Source organism: Myotis nattereri (genome assembly GCF_964212035.1).
Source record: "Myotis nattereri genome assembly, chromosome: 16".
Taxonomy (NCBI): Eukaryota; Metazoa; Chordata; class Mammalia; order Chiroptera; family Vespertilionidae; genus Myotis; species Myotis nattereri.
This window is the reverse complement of record NC_138091.1, coordinates 55,609,519-55,624,885: the sequence shown is the minus strand read 5'-3', so window position 1 is coordinate 55,624,885 and position 15,367 is coordinate 55,609,519. Positions and strand designations below refer to the sequence as shown.

At 67.2% G+C, this 15,367-nt stretch overlaps 2 protein-coding genes across 2 annotated transcripts in view; both read right to left on the bottom strand.

The window, feature by feature from the left end:
• Positions 1 to 120: 120 nt before the first annotated feature.
• On the bottom strand, positions 121 to 7,772 carry ENDOV (endonuclease V). The gene is made up of 9 exons (XM_081110028.1): positions 7,705 to 7,772; positions 7,020 to 7,191; positions 4,498 to 4,632; positions 4,256 to 4,295; positions 3,565 to 3,677; positions 2,800 to 2,868; positions 2,430 to 2,558; positions 1,346 to 1,419; positions 121 to 769 (listed from the first exon to the last, which is right to left on the bottom strand). The coding sequence occupies exons 1-9, from the start codon at positions 7,758 to 7,760 to the stop codon at positions 634 to 636; spliced, it is 924 nt and encodes a 307-aa protein (XP_080966154.1). The 5' UTR covers positions 7,761 to 7,772; the 3' UTR covers positions 121 to 633.
• Positions 7,773 to 8,760: 988 nt separating this feature from the next.
• RNF213 (ring finger protein 213) overlaps positions 8,761 to 15,367 on the bottom strand; it is a 75,231-nt gene continuing 68,624 nt past the window's right edge. Inside the window, exons 62-67 of the mRNA XM_081108996.1 lie at positions 14,571 to 14,751; positions 14,153 to 14,432; positions 13,407 to 13,601; positions 12,806 to 12,901; positions 12,303 to 12,475; positions 8,761 to 10,558 (exon numbers count right to left, since the gene is read on the bottom strand). Of these exons, the coding sequence (XP_080965122.1) occupies positions 10,405 to 10,558; positions 12,303 to 12,475; positions 12,806 to 12,901; positions 13,407 to 13,601; positions 14,153 to 14,432; positions 14,571 to 14,751 (1,079 nt within the window). The 3' untranslated portion in view covers positions 8,761 to 10,404. The remainder of the gene's footprint in view (positions 10,559 to 12,302; positions 12,476 to 12,805; positions 12,902 to 13,406; positions 13,602 to 14,152; positions 14,433 to 14,570; positions 14,752 to 15,367) is intronic.

Below are 15,367 nucleotides of genomic sequence, written 5' to 3'. Positions count from 1 at the left end.
CTCCATGGTTTAATGATCAGGAAGCTCAACCGGAAACAGCCGGTGGCAGATGTTCCCGAGGGGGCGGGGCAGAGCGGTAACATCCGTGCCGTCCAGCGGCCGTGAGCACCTTTGTTGTTTCAAAATCTATTTTTATTGATTTCAGAGGGGAAGGGAGAGAGAAACATTAATGATGAGAATCGTGGGTCGGCTGCCTCCTGCACGCCCCCCCACCCGGGAATCGAGCCCACAACCGGGCATGTGACCCTGACCGGGAATCGAACCATAACCTCCTGGCTCATAGGTCAATGCTCAACCACTGAGCCACACTGGCCAGGACCACGTAGGCACTTTTAGGGGAAAAAAACCCTCCCGTGACCCCTGGGAAAGCCACTGGGCCCGGGTCTGGGCTCTGTGCTGAGGTCTCTGTGGGCATCACCCAGGCTGCTCCAGGCCTCGTGACCGAGGACGGGGACAGCGCAGCCATGGGAGCAGGGCGCTCGCGGCCCGTGTCTGAGTCCAAGCGCACCGCCAGCTGCTGGGGCCGGTCCTGCCCCTGCGGAGGCGCCTGGGCCAGTGACTGCTCTGAGGCCAGAGCGCTAGGCGGGCGGCGCTCTCCAGGGCGTCCGGCTGGCTCCGCGCCCAGCCCTGGTCCTACTGCTCCTGGGCGCCCAGGTCTGGGGCTTCCGGGTGTGTCCTGAGGCCTGGGCTGTGGGCCTCGGGGGTCTTGCCCTCACCCGGGGGCTCTTCGGGGCCTCCCTTGGGCCACACCTTTGGCCTCTGAGCCTTCCTGGTGAGGACATGGGAAGGGGCAGCATGAAACCCCAGCGCCTGAGGGCCCCTCGCTACCAGGGGTCCCTGGAGGTTGCCCCTGACCTGGAGCCTCCACCCAGGTGCCCCGCCGGCCCTGGGAGCGCTCAGGCCTCAGCAGCTCCACCAGGCCCAGGCCGCCGGCTCCCAGGGGAGGGAGGACAGAACCCGCTCTGCTCCTCACTGCCCCGCGCCTGCTTCCTGCCTGTGAGGGCAGCGCCGGTCCCGGAGGCTCCCCCACGAGACCAGCAGGATGGGCATCCCTGCGCCTGCCGCGCGGACGAGGAGCCGAGGCTCAGAGCGGAAAGGACGCTGGTGGGGCAGCCAGGACGGGAGCCCGCTGGTCTGACCCCCACCTCCTTTGTGGGGCCCCAACCCCGCGCCTCCCAGGCAGATGCCCACGGCAGGCAGGTGCCCTGGTGGGAGGTGGGCCGTGGCTTTGGGGGTTTCTGGCCACGTCTCCCCCAGGCCCCCAGCATCCTGCTGGCTCCCGTCCCTTCAGGGAAACTGCACCCCAGCTGAGGACCCTGACCACTGCCCAGCCTCCTGCGCTCACCTCTCCTGCCCGGGGGCGGGGGGCCTGGGGCCGCCCAGGGTCCTGCGAATGTAGTCTCGGGAGCGGATGTCGGCCTGAGGAGAGGGTGGCGCTTGAGGCGCTGGGTCCCCAGCTGGCCCCTGGGCAAGCCCTCCCGCCACTCGCTCCCCCCCGAGAAAGCCTGGCCTGGGGGGCAGGTGACAGGAGGACAGCAGGTCCTGAGGCCTAAGGTGGGGATCCAGGCACCCACATTTCAGCTGCAGCCACGCGGCTACCCTGGTTTCCTGGCGGACAGCACCCTTAGCTGGTGTGGCCTGAGCCGAGGTCCCTGCCGAAACCCCTTCCCTGAGGGCTCCCCCAGGTTCAGCCAGCGCCCCGTCCCCAGGGCGGTGCAGAAACGCCCACGAAGTCCCTGAGTGGCCAGGGGCCGTGGGCCCCCGGACCTGGCTGCAGGGCCTGCCACGTGCTGACTCCACCCCAGGGGCCGGGCCTTCGAGCCACGTCCGACAGGACACACAGCTACCCGCCCCCAGGCCTCTGTTCCAGCAGGAGCGGGCAGGGGGACGGCACTCTGGTGGGAAGGCACCGCGAGAGAGCCCAGGCCGGGCACGGGCACCCGGGGACGCCATGGGGAGCAGCGCCCAGCCCCCGCTCCCAGGAAGCAGTCGGGAGGGCAGTGCTGCCGGGCAGGGACCCAGAGACTGGACCCAGGGACAGCGGAGTCGCTAGACAGCCTCACCCCACTGGCGACAGGACCTGCCCCTCCAGCACAAGGGCCAGCTCTGCGGTCAGGGGCAGTTCCGGTCGCACAAGTGGGTGGGACACAGGACAGGCTCCTGGAGCCAGGGCCACGGGGCAGCTTGACACCCACCACCGGCACCTGGTGGGAGAGCGTGGGCACCCAGGAGCCGCTCAGCAGCCACGGAGGCCCAGGCCCTCAGCAGGGGCTGAGCCCACGCCGTGCGGGCTGTGCTGCCACCTGGAGGCCACCCCACACGCTGCAGCCAGGGAGGCCCCAGGACCCGAGGAAGGGTGGTGGCCACCGGGTGACAGGGTCCCGGGGGGCCAGAGGCAGAGCCAGGCCCTGGATGAGCCGCCCACCCACCTGGCGCACGGGCTCTGGGACCCGGAACCGGCAGCAGCTGTGGGTCAGGCGCACGGCCGCCTCCAGGCTCATCTTGTGGCCCACGGAGACGTAGAGGGGCTTGGTGCTGCGGTCGTGGCTCCTCAGGGCCTGGGGCAGGGAGGAGTCAGGGCGCCGGGCAGGCCCTGCGGCTGGAGGACTGAGCCTGTCCTGGGTGCAGGAGGGACCTGGGGGCATGCAGCGCCTGGGGCACCTTCCTGCCGCTTGTGGGGGGACAAGGCGGGCCTGCTGACAGCGCGGGGTGGGGAGGCAGAGGCGAGAGGGGTGGGGTGGGTGTGCACATGCAGGTCCGTGGGTGCTGACCTGCCGGCGGAGCACAGCCCGCACTCACCCTGCCCAGGACGGCCCCGGAGCCGCCCTTCAGAGGAAAGGAGTCCCCGCTGGCGCGCAGGAGGCGGATCTGGGGAGCAGGAAACATGTCAGTCACCTTCACAGCCTGAGCAGCTGCAGGGCAGAGACGGGCCCGGACCACCCTGGAGCCACCCTGCCCGGCGAGCTGCCCTCAGCTCCGTCCACCCTGGCGAGGCCCTCGGAGCACGGCTCTCTCCTCCCGGTTCCAGGGCAAAGGCCGGGCCGGGAGGGCGGGGGGCAGTCTGCCCAGGCCTCAGCGGGTGGGAGGCCTGCTCCTGCCCCCAGGCCCTCGCTCCCTGCCGTGCTTGCTCCTGCTGGGAGTGTGGGCACATTTGCTTCAGCCCAAGGAACGTTTCTGGGGGCAGCGGGGTGGCCCACTGGGAAGGCAGGGTCCCTGCCCACGGCCCCACGCAGACGCAGGGCCGCCCCGACAGACACGTGCCCTGTCCTCCAGCTGCTTCCCAGAGAGCGAGTGCTGCCCGCTGTCTCGGGAGGCCCCCGCTCCTGGTGCTGCGCAGGGCCTGGCACAGGATCCCAGTGTCCCGGCCCAAGAGCCAGAGGCCCCACCCCACATGGGGCCCCCTCAGGGGCAGGGCGGCTGGGAGAGGAGCTCAGAGGGGGCTGGAGGTTCCACCACCCACAGGGAACCCGGGGGCGCACAGCGGGTCTTCCTGAGCCCAGGACAGGGACCCGGGAGGGGCGAGCGGCAACAGGCCGGGCTGCCCGGGGCGGGGCGGGGCCGCACCTGGTCCCTGTGCAGGGCGTCCTTCTCCAGCCCGTCCACCTGCAGCAGCTTCTTGGCCACCCCGACGCAGGGCAGGTCCGTGAGGACGCCCAGGTGGCAGGCCACCCCGAAGCCTGGCGGGGGGAAGGGCTATGAGCCAAGGGGTGCAGGGGCCTCGGGACACACCAGACCCTTCCTGAGTCTGCCGAGCGGACCGAGGCTGCCTGGGGCTGAGGGACGGGACCCGAGCCCCAGCTGACCCTGCCGTGGTCTTGCCAGGTTGCCGGATTGCTGTGCCTCAGGTCCCCGGCCAGGGTGGTGCGTGTTCCCACCTTTGCCTCTCCGCTGCCCAACGGTCCCCCCACTTCCTATCTAAGGGTGAGGTAGCCCGGCCCCTCAGCTCTCCCTGGGCCAAGTCCCAGTGTCCTGTTCGGGGCCAGGACGCCAGGCTGCAGGTGGCCACCAGTGGGACAGGCGGACGGAGCTCGGGCCGGGGCTCCTGGGGGCGGTCAGTCCCACCTGGCAGTGGCACCACGTGGGCCTGGGGGTGCTGGGGGCCTCGGGGCAGGCGGGATGGGGGTGAAGAGAAGGGTCTTTACTGGGGGTCCCAACAAGGCAGAGAGGAGTTCTCAGCGCCCGGCTGGGTGGGAGCCGGCGTCCTGGGCGTCCCCCCTCCCTCAGCCCTCCCACCACCTCTCGGGAGCAGGATCACCTCGGGGGTGGAGCACCCCATTTCCATCCACAAGGAGGACCTGGAAGAGCCATCGGGAAGGCACGGTGAGCGGTGCTGCCGTGAGGCCGGGACGTCTGGGAGCAGGAGGCTGGGGCCACCACTGCGCCCAGGTTTTGAGAAGTCCCCTCCCCGCGCTCAGGGCAGAGCGCCCCTCCTCCAGGAAGCCCCCGCCCCCGCCCCCCCCCCCGCCCCCGGCAGCAGAGGCCTCCGGAGGTACCTGCCTGGGGCATGAGGCTGGGCTCCTTCTCCTGCAGCCGCTGCACCGCGTCCACGAGGAAGGGCACCTCTCGGAAGGCCAGGAAGCCCGACAGGTAGGGGGCCGTCAGGTGGACCAGGCGGCTGTCCTCATACACCACCTGCGCCAGGAGCCAGGTCAGGCCGCGGGGTGGGGTGGGGGTGGGGGGGCATGGCTCTGCCTTCATCCCTGGATCCCCTCCTCTGCAGCCCCCCCTCCCCTCCCTGCCTCACTGTCTGGGAGGAGCATGAGGAAGGACAGGTGAGCGCCCTGCAGATGGGGCTGGGGAGTCGCCCTGCTGCTGAGTCAGCTCCTCTGGTCGGGCTGCTCCTGTGAGAGTCAGAGCCGAGGCCGGAGGTGGGAGGCTCAGGGGACAAGGACAGGCCCCGGGAGAAGTGCTGGAGACGTCAGGTGGGAGGAGTGGGGACAGGGTCTAGGGCAGGGCCGGCAGTCAGGGCTCCCGGAAGTGCTCCCACAATGACAGCTCCCCTCCTGGCTCTTCAGAGCGAGCGGCTAACACACAGCCCGTTGCACGCGATCAGCTCGGTGTGGGACCTGCTTCCGGCACAGGGACCCTGCACCTTGGGCCTGAGGGCATGCACGTTCTCCAGACCTTGAGTGGCCCTGCACCGGTCAGCCGCCACTGCCCCTCCGCCCCACACCCCAGCCCTCGGCCACCACGGCCCCACTTGGTCCCTGTGGATTTGCCCATCGAGCCTGCAGGTCCTCGCCCGCACTGGGGGCCACTGGGCCAGACTTTCCCAAGACCCCCGGCTGGTCTGAGCCCCTCACGCAGCTGACTCGTCCAGCAGCAGGCCCTGGGCACGTGCTGGGGTCGCAAGAGGACACAGCCTGAGACCCCGCCCTGAGAGCCCCGGTCAGTGGGCCGGTAACTCATCCCCGTGAGGATCGCTGCCCAGCACCGCCTGAGATCGAGGCCGGGGCAGAGGTGGGGCCCCTGCAGCGAGGGGCAGGCACGGGCCCACGGGACACGGGAACTGGGTCTGGGAAGGCCGGAGTCCCTGGGGCTGGCGTGTCTATGGCGGGCTTGCGGTGGCGCTAGCTGCTTCAGTGCCTGGCCTCAGCTCAGCTCAGTTGTGCAGATACCTTCCCGTCCACAGTGAGGAAGGAGGAGGTGCAGGCCTGGGGTTGAACTGGGCAGGGCAGAGCCAGGTGGGAAGCCAAGCAGCCATGCCTGTCCCCCGCGCTGTCCTCCATGCCGACCAGGGCCTCTGAGGACCAGGCCTTGGCCGCTCGCCCGCACTCAGCACAGAGCAGGTGCTGGGCACACTCCTGGGTTTTGATTGTGGGGCCCCCAAGTCCAGCACGAGGCCCGAGGCGGAGGACGCGGCCTCTGGGAGGCGGAGGAGCAGGGAGGGAAGCTCTGAAGCGGCACAGCCAGGCCCCCTCCCAAGCTCCTCCTTAGCCACGGCGCCCTGAGCTGACACACCCTGGCACACGTTCACTCACTCATCCACGCAGCTACTCCCATCTTCTCTCCACCAGGCCGGAAGCTCGGTGCCCAGGCCACGGCTGGTGGGCAGGACCACACGGTCGGGGAGACGGGCCAATCCCATTCCAGTGTGAGAGAGAAAAGAGAGGGTGCTGGGAGCACCTCTTGGTCTTGCAGGATGAGGGGTGTCACTGGAGAACCTCAGAGATGGGTAGAACATTCCAGGACAGGGAACGTGGCGGCGAAGGGCAGGCAGCAGGGGCAGCGTGGCCTGCCTGCGGGATCCAAAGCCCTAGGAGTGGAGGGTGAGTGGGGAGCGGCTGAGAGCTGACCCACCGCCTGCCTTAAGCAGAAGTCAGACCAGTGAGAGGCCTTCGCACCTCGTCAGCAAGCGTGGACTTTATTTGCCACGGAGACACAGGAAGGGCCTTCCGTGGACTAGGTGGTGACGTGACCTCACTTGCTCTTTAGGAAAACAGCTCTGCTGGCAGCACGGACCCTGCGGAGGGGTGGCCACGGCACGGCCAGGGAGGGGCAGCGGGATGCACACAGGGGACTGACTCCAGCAGCATTTAGGGGGCAGAGAAGAAATGCTGAAAATGGAGCTGGCGGCCCGGCCAGCGCGGCTCAGGGGTTGAGCGCCGACGTATGAACCAGGAGGTCCCGGTTCGATTCCCGGTCGGGGCACATGCCCGGGTTGTGGGCTTGACCACTAGTTGGGGCGTACAGGAGGCAGCCGATCCATGCTTCTCATCACTGATGTTCCCATCTCTCCCTCTCCCTTCCTCTCTGAAATCAACAAATAAAAATGGAGCTCGTCTGTGACCGGAGGGGCAGACAGGTTTCTGGCTTGGGCAACGTGGGATGCGTCCCTGCGGGTCACGGAGGTGGGGAGTCTAAGACGTCTCCTCGTTTTCTTCGCAGACTCCCCGACCTTCCAATGCGATCCTACCAAACACCGTGCTCCGGGCCGGAGCCCCACCTCTCCCACTAGGGCGCGCGCAGCCCAGCAGGGCGGCCCTGGCCAGCACCACCCGGCCCAGCCCCACCGTTACCTCCAGCTCAGGGTAGCTGAGCACCACGAGAGAGGCGCAGGCTCTGACACTGTCGCCCTTCACGAAGGACACGTCCACGCCGCCGACCCTCTGCAGCCCCGCGAAGGCGGGGTCCCGCTGCCACGCCTCCGTGTCCTGGTCCACCACGCGGGCCTTCAGCAGGGCTTGCTCCCTGAGGGCAGACGCGGGATGAGCGGGCAGCCAGGCTCCGTCCATGAGGCTGCCCCGCCCCCTCCGGCTGCCCCGCCCCCTGGCTGCTTGCCCCGCCCCCTCCGGCTGCCCCGCCTCCTGGCTGCTTACCCCAACCTCCCGCCCCCGCCCCCTAGCTGCTTACCCCGCCCCCTCCGGCCGCCCCGCCCCTCCGGCTGCCCCGCCCCCTGGCTGCTTACCCCCGCCCCCTCCGGCCGCCCCTCCCCTCCGGATGCCACGCCCCCTGGCTGCTTACCCCGCCCCCTCCGGCCGCCCCGCCCCTCCAGCTGCCCCGCCCCCTCCCCGAGACCTGGACGCGCGCCGGAAACGAGCGCCGCCACCCCGCCCACTACAACTCCCGAAGGCCCTTTGGTCCCCGCTCCCGAGGCGGGTCGGTGACCCCGCCGCCCCAAAGCCGGGGACTCCGAGGCTGGCGGGGCCGTGGGGGGCGGCATCGCTTCAGCCCAAGCTCTTGCTCGTTTCCCGGCTTCATTACCGTTTCCAGAGCGACAGGGTTTCCTCAGGCGGCCGTCCAACCGCTTCCTGGGCCATGGCACAGCCGGACACCCCTTCCGCCTGCGTCATTTCCGGTCTGCCCTGGTGGCGCTCGGTGGGGCCGCCTGGGGCGGGGCTCAGCGGACGGCGCCGCCTGGTGGCTGGAGGTCGCACGGGCACGGCCTCGCCGCCTGCACCGCCCTCGCGAGGACCAGGCGGGGCCGGTGCGCGCGGCCCGCGGAGGGAGGCGCCGTGGGGCTCGGGGTCCTGGCGGGACCGTCACACGGACCCACAGGTGCACAGGAGAAGCCCGCGCGGCGTTCTCACGTGGGACCGAGCAGGAAGCTCCCACATTCGTTTGCACAAAGAACGGGCCTGGAGGGGTGGGCGGGCTGCCGGGTCTGGGCCAGGAGATGCAGTGGAGGCCATTGCTTTTGTTTTTGTTAATCCTCACCGGTGGCTGTTTCCCACGGATTTGTTAGAAAGAGTGGGATGGGGAGAGGCAGACAGACATGGACCGGCCGCTCCCACAAGCGCCCAAGGGTGGGGCCCCTGAGTCCCCGGGGAGGTTCTAACCACTGAACAACCCCGGTTGCTCGGGCTTCCTGGGCCTACACCCCGTCTCCTGCGCCCAGGCAGCTCCAGCCCTCCCTCCCGCACAGGGCGCCGCAGCGCCTCCCCCTCTGCTGTTTCCAGGTGCCGCCATTGGGGTGATGCCCCGAACGCCACGCGGGGCACCTGCCATTCACCCGGCGCCTTGGCCTCAGTCCCAGTGACTGTGGGAAGTTTCCTGGGAGGGCACAGACCTTTGTTCGCCAGACCCCCACCCAGGCCAGGGACAGAGGGCACCCTGAGGCCCAGGCTACTGCCTTGGGAGCAGCGTTCAGCTTCGAGGCCGCAAGGCCCCGCCGTCCTGCCCAGAGGAGGCCTTTACCCTCGTGCTCTGAACCAGGGCACGTTCCCCACGGGTGGCAGCTCTACACCACATTCCGCAGCGGGCAGAGCCGGTCCCAGCCAGCGGGCCCGCCCCCCAGAGAAGGACCCTCTGGCTTGATCAAAATGCAAGTTTATTAAACAGGTGTAACGGCTGTAACAGAACTTGCATGTGTGTGTGCTCGGCCAGTGTATTTTGAGGCAAAGAAGACAATGCTGGACAATGGCAGTTAAGGCTTTGAAAGCATCGCGTACAAAAGTCTTCATAAAACCCCTTCATAAAAGCGGGGCGAACTTTCACTCCGCCCCGCCCCCCACACCCCCCAAAAGGAAGAAGGGCCTTTGGCCCCGCGTGGCACCACAAGGAGCCCGAGTGGCGTTGATGGCCACCGTGGCGGCGTCACCCTAGCCCTGAGGATCCTGGGAGTTCCAAGTGCAAGGCGAAGGTCCGAGCAAGCCACCCCCTTCCCTGATTGATGTGCACCCCGGGGTGCGGATGGCACGGGGGTGCCTTTGCACGGTCGGGAGTGATTGTAGGGTCGGAGGGCCGAGTGCAGGCGGCCAGCGCCTCAGGCGAAGGAGGGTGGCCGGGCCGCTGCCCGCTCACCAAGCACTGGGTGGCCGGGCGGCGTCGCAGCCCCGGGGGTGGGGCTGAGGGCGGTCCCGCTCTGGCTCTCTGTGTAGCTCTCACCACCACAGGCCCCACTCGCTTGGAATGTGCACGAAGGCCTTTCCCTGAGTTGTCTGGCTGTGGCCGTGGCCGTGGCCGTGGGTGCCGGGCCCCGAGGAGTGGGAACTAGTCCAGAGAGGCCCTGTGACCTCACGTCCAGCTACAGCAGGACGAGGGCAGGGCTGGGACCAGAGTCCCGGGTTCTTTTCTGGAAGCTTCCCGGCCTCGTGTCCTCCCTGAGTCTGTTTGTGCCTCGGCGGAGACCGCAGGGACCTTGAGGTCACACAGGATCCGCTGATGGGCGAACGCCGGGCTATGCGCCCCAGCGGTGCCAGGCTGCGCCCGGACCCACGTCGGCACCGACACCCGTTCGTTCCGTTTCAAAAGCCCAGACGCGGAGGAAGCCCGGCCGCCGGTCCGGCTCCTTCCTCTGGCAGGTGAGGAGGCCGAGCCCCTGAGAGCGTGGGGCTGCGTCCAGTGCTCCGACCCGGGCTGGGGGTGGGGGTGGGGGTGGGGCTCGGGCTGGGCCGCGTCAGGTCCTGTTGGTTTGGCCCCAAGGTCCGTGACACCAGGACGCCCTGGCACCTTCTGCTCCCGGGAGCCAAGGAGAGGCTGCCACTCTCAGTGCGAAGGGGGGAGGGAGAAGGACGCCGCTCTTCCCGAGAGCAGAGCATGTTACAAGAAATAAAAGGAAAAACTGTAGCCCTGCCCCCTCCGACCACGTGGCCCGAGAAAGAGGCTGGCGGCCCGAGGCAGACAGTTCCCATCTGCTCCCCTGGACCGGGAGCACCGTGGCCCGTTTGGTGTCCACCTCCCGGGACCCGTGGTCACCGCCTGGAGAGTGCGGAGCACACGCTGGTCCCAAGGCTGCAGTCCCAGCCGGAGGGAGCAGCTCTGTGGGGGGAGCAGCTCTGTAGAGGGAGCACCTCTGTGGGGGGAGCAGCTCTGCAGAGGGAGCAGCTCTGTGGGGGGAGCAGCTCTGCAGAGGGAGCAGCTCTGTTGGGGGAGCAGCTCTGCAGAGGGAGCAGCTCTGTGGGGGGAGCAGCTCTGTGGGGGGAGCAGCTTTGCAGAGGGAGCAGCTTTGCAGAGGGAGCGGCTCTATCTCGCCTGTCGCGCCCGCTTCAGCAAGGCCGCCATTTTCCACGCAGAGACGCAGTGGCGGAGCAGTATCTCCTCCGGGAACTGACCCTCCATCTCGGGGGGAATGTCAACTTCTTTCGTCTCCATGTAACTCACTAGAGTTTCCCTCAGGCTGAAAGACCAAGGGACAGGGCGGCATTTAGAACAGATTCCAGACAACCTCGGACCCCTCCCGGCCAGCCGCGGTCCCCTCCCTCCACAGCCCCCTCCCGGCCAGCCGCGGTCCCCTCCCTCCACAGCCCCCTCCCGGGCAGCCGCGGTCCCCCTCCAGCTGCGGTCTCCCGTCCCCACAGAGTCCAGGGGAGCAAGGACTTGTTAAGAAACTCGACATGGCCCTGGCCGTGTGGCTCAGTGGGTCGGAGCGTCGTCCCAGGCACCAGAAGGTCTTGGGTTCGATCCCTGGTCAGGCTGTAGGCTTGGTCCCCATCCGGGGTGTGCAGAGGCAACCGATGGGTGTTTCTCTCTCATCTCCTCTCCCCAGCCCTCTCTTTTCCTCTCTCTCTCTAAAAAAAAAAAAAAAAAAAAATCAATAAATATCCTCAGGTGAGAATTTTTAAAAAATCCGAAGATACAGACGTATACAGGTGTATGCCACAACTGTAACGGGAAAATAGCAACCGTGCCGTGGGCAGCGAGGGAACTGGCCGTGACTTCTGTTTAGAAAACCAGCAAAGCTAAATCCCTGCCTCACACCACACACGGCAATAAACCGGCTGCGACTTAACGCACAAGCAGAGCCCAGAGGCACAAGCAGAAAACGCCGAGGACTGTCCTGCAGCCTCGGGACAGGGAGGCCCTGACTGCTCTGTGTGCCCACGGCGGCTCCAAGGAAAACTGTCAGCTTCCCCACAATTAAACACCAAGATGGGCCTTTGGGACCTGAGGGGTGAAAGGCTAATCCTAATCGTTCACGATTAAGAAGAAGATAAACAGCCCCCACCCCCACCCCACCCCCAAGTAATCAAAGGGTATCAGAGGCGACTCAGAGGGAGGCCACAGACCGATAAACAGAGAAGCCCCTCAGCCTCGGGGACAGGACAGGAGTGGGCGTGGCCCTGGACAGCGAGATATGAGGGGCGGGGGCTGTGTGTGAGTGTGTGTGTGTGAATGTGTGTGAGTGTGTGTGTATATGTGTGTGTGTGTTCGAGTGTGAATGTGTGAGTGTGTGTGTATGTGTGTGTGTGTGTTCGAGTGTGTATGTGTGTGAGTGTGTGTGTGTGAGTGTGTGTGTGTATGTGTATGAGTGTGTGTGTTCGAGTGTGTATGTGAGTGTGTGTGTGTGTGTGAATGTGTGTGTGAGAGTGAGTGTGTGTGAGTGTGTGTGTGTGTGTGAATGTGTGTGAGTGTGAGTGTGTGTGCGTGTGAGTGCCCTCACACTGTTCGCGGGGTGGCGTTTTCTATGAGAGCTAGGATGTGGGGCAGGGGTGGGTCAAAGGGGGTCAGTGGGGGAGGGGCATCTGTAATACTTTCAACAATAAAAATAATAAGTTTTCAAAAACGGACCCCTCGGTGATGCAGGAGTAAGCGGAACAGTAGCAGCGAAAAGGTGACGGGGACCCGACTCAGGAAGCCCCTCGCGGTGCTGAGACCCAGCAGAGCAGGTGGGAGCACCCCCGCCCCCCGCGGGGGCCACGGGGGCGTGACCATCATCGCGGGCCATGCAGAATTCCCACGTCACCGCATTTCATTAACTCACTCCTAACGCCGGGCAGGGCCTTCTCTGCCCGGGGCGGACGCCCCCCCTGCCCTGGAGACTGACTCCAGAGTCTGGGGCGCGCAGGGAAGCAGGGGAGGCCGCACCCGCCGAGGCTGCAGGAGCCACGCGCCTCCAGGGCGCCCGCAGGCGCCAGCCCTACCTCCAGTCGGGGTTGAAGTCGGTGTGGGGGGGCTTCAGTTTCAAGAGGATCATTTCGTGGAGCTCTAGGAGGAAGACGTCCAGGCAGCTCTGCTTCAGGAATGCACGCAGGAGCTTGGTGCCTCCCGGGCTGAGCGCCACGCGGTACTTGGTGCCGATCTCCCTGAAGGGCTCCTGCGGGGAAGGAAGCACAGGAGAGGCCTGGGAAGGAGGGAGGAGGGAGGGAGGCCTGGGGAGGAGGGAGGAAGGGGAGGAGGGAGGGAGGCTGGGGGGAGGGAGGGAGGAGAGGAGGGAGGGAGGCCCAGGAGGAGGGAGGGAGGGGAGGAGGGAGGGAGGGGAGGAGGGAGGGAGGGGAGGAGGGAGGGAGGCCTAGGAGGAGGGAGGGAGGGGAGGAGGGAGAGAGGCCCGGGGAGGAGGGAGGGAGGCCCAGGAGGAGGGAGGGAGGCCCAGGAGGAGGGAGGGAGGCCCGGGGAGGGAGCCTCTTGGCCAGGAGACGGGACTTACTTTCCGCAGGCGCAGCAGCTGCTCAGACTTGTGAGCAGAGAGGAGCTGCCAGAGCGCGATGACGTGGCGGAGCCGACACGGGTGCAGGTGCAGGGCCTGGGGAGGAGGGGGCTCAGGACGCGGTGCTGAGATCCTGCCTGAGCGCATCCGGCTCCCTCGGCACTCCACCAGCTCCACGCCCAGTCCGCCTCTTCGCTCACCCCCTCTCCCACCTGCTCCCCTGCTCACACCGGCTCCCCAGCTCACACCCCCTCTCCCACCTGCTCCCCCGCTCACACCCCCTCTCCCACCTGCTCCCCCGCTCACACCCCCTCTCCCACCCGCTCCCCCGCTCACACCCCCTCTCCCACCCGCTCCTCTGCTCACACCCCCTCTCCCACCCACTCCTCTGCTCACACCCCCTCTCCCACCTGCTCCTCTGCTCACACCCCCTCTCCCACCTGCTCCTCTGCTCACACCCCCTCTCCCACCCTCTCCCTGTGCTCACACCCCCTCTCCCACCCGCTCCTCTGCTCACACCCCCTCTCCCACCTGCTCCCCTGCTCACACCCGCTCCCCCGCTCACACCCTTTCTCCCACCCGCTCCTCTGCTCACACCCACCTTGACCACCTGCTCGGTCTGGTTGCCCATGCGCAGCTTGTCCTGCAGGTACACGTTCAGGTCCATGTCCGGGTCCTCGCCCGCTGTGCTCAGAAACCCCAGCGTGACTTCCACGAGGGACAGAGCTTCGCAGGCATCGCTGTAGGACTGCAGCTGCCCGCCCAGGGTGCTGGCGGCCGCGTGGGGGAGGGGGCTCTGGAAATCGAAGCAGCGGGGGTGGGAGGGGTGAGACAGCTGACACCAAGGTCGCAGGCCGGGAGGAGCGCTATGACCGGAGCTCCTCAGGGTCAGCTGTTCCCAGACACAGGTGGGGACTCACCGGACCCTCAGAGCCACGTGTGAGGAAGTGCACACAGACACACACACACAACACACGCGCCTATACTCACCACGCCCACACACATGCAGTCAACACGCACATGCCACACACATACTCAACACACAATGCCACGTGCACACTCAACACACACATGCCACACACATACTCAACACATGCATACACATGCACACACACTCCTCACCTGCACACACATGCATACATACTCAGTACACACAGGCCACACACAGTTCCCTGGCCTGCCGCACGGGCACACGTGGTTGTGACAACCGGACCACGGCCCGGCCCGCCTGCCCACAGGGAGGAGAGGTGGGCGGCCCGTGCGAAGGGAGCCCCCGGAGCCGGAGGCTGGGCCAGGCCGGGCTCACCTGGGGCACCCTGCTCCGGACGGCGGCCGGGCCGGGCTCACCTGGGGCACCCTGCTCCGGACGGCAGCGAAGAGGTGCTCGTAGTTCCAGTCGCGCCGGTACACCAGCGTGGGGAGGCCCCTGAGGCTGAGCCGGGGTTTGCCCTGGAGGAAGCGGCCGGTGACCTGGCGCTGGATCCGCTCCAGGTCCAGCTCCTGCAGGCTCTCGCCGCCCTGCACCACTTGGTACTGGCAGTTGGCGAGGATCAGCGGCATCAGGTCCCGCTCCACCTCGTAGCTGATGACGTGCAGGTCGGTCACCTCAGAGGCGTCCACGGAGTAGCTGCGGAGGGCACGGCCTCGGGCGGTCAGCACCCGCCAGGACTCCGGCTCCCGGCCGAGCGGAGGACGCGGCACAGGCCTGCGGGCCTGCCCGAGGGCCGAGCTGCCTCCCGGGGCCGAGAGGGCGGCCCGCGCTCACCTGTGCTCCTCCTCCGAGAGCTTCTGCGCCGCGTAGACCATGTCGTTGTGCAGGCCGATGAGGTAGCTGACCAGGGCCGTGGCGCAGAGGCCCAGGCCCTGGCGCCGCGGCAGGATGACCTCGAACTCGGCGTCCAGGTCCAGGTCGGCGCGGCAGTAGCCCGCAGGCAGCTTGATCTCGCCTGAAGGACAGGGCTGTTCTCCGGCAGCCGCCCCGGCCGCTTCCCGCAGGCATCCGGCCGCCCCGCGGGCAGCAGCACAGACGCCCAGCGGCAGAGCTGCCCCCGGGCTCTCAGGGCCCCTCCCGTTCTCCAGGCGCCGCCGGCCACAGGGCCCCCAGCACCCTGGTTCCCACCTGGATGGACCCAGGAGGAGCCAGCGTGGGTTATATTCTTTTTACTAGAGGCCCGGGGCCCGGCCCTCAGCATGGCCTGCGGGGATCGAGCCGAAACTGGCAGCCACCGCCGCCTGCCACGGGCTTGCGCCGTCACTCCTGATCGGGAGAGGCTGGCACGGCGGCAGCGGCCTCACCAGCTGTGAGCCCTGCATCTGGCGCCCACTGGGCAGCTGAGCGACGCTCCCACTGTGGGAGCACCTGACGACCAGGGAACAGCTCCTGCACTGAGTGTCTGCCCCCTGGTGGTCAGTGTGCATCATAGTGGCCAGTGGTTCGGTCATTTAGGCTTTTATATAGAGAGATTTTACTTTTTAAAATATATTTTTATTGACTTCAGAGAGGAAGGGAGAGGGGGAGAGAGAAACATCAATGATGAGAGAGAATCGTTGATGGGCTGCCTC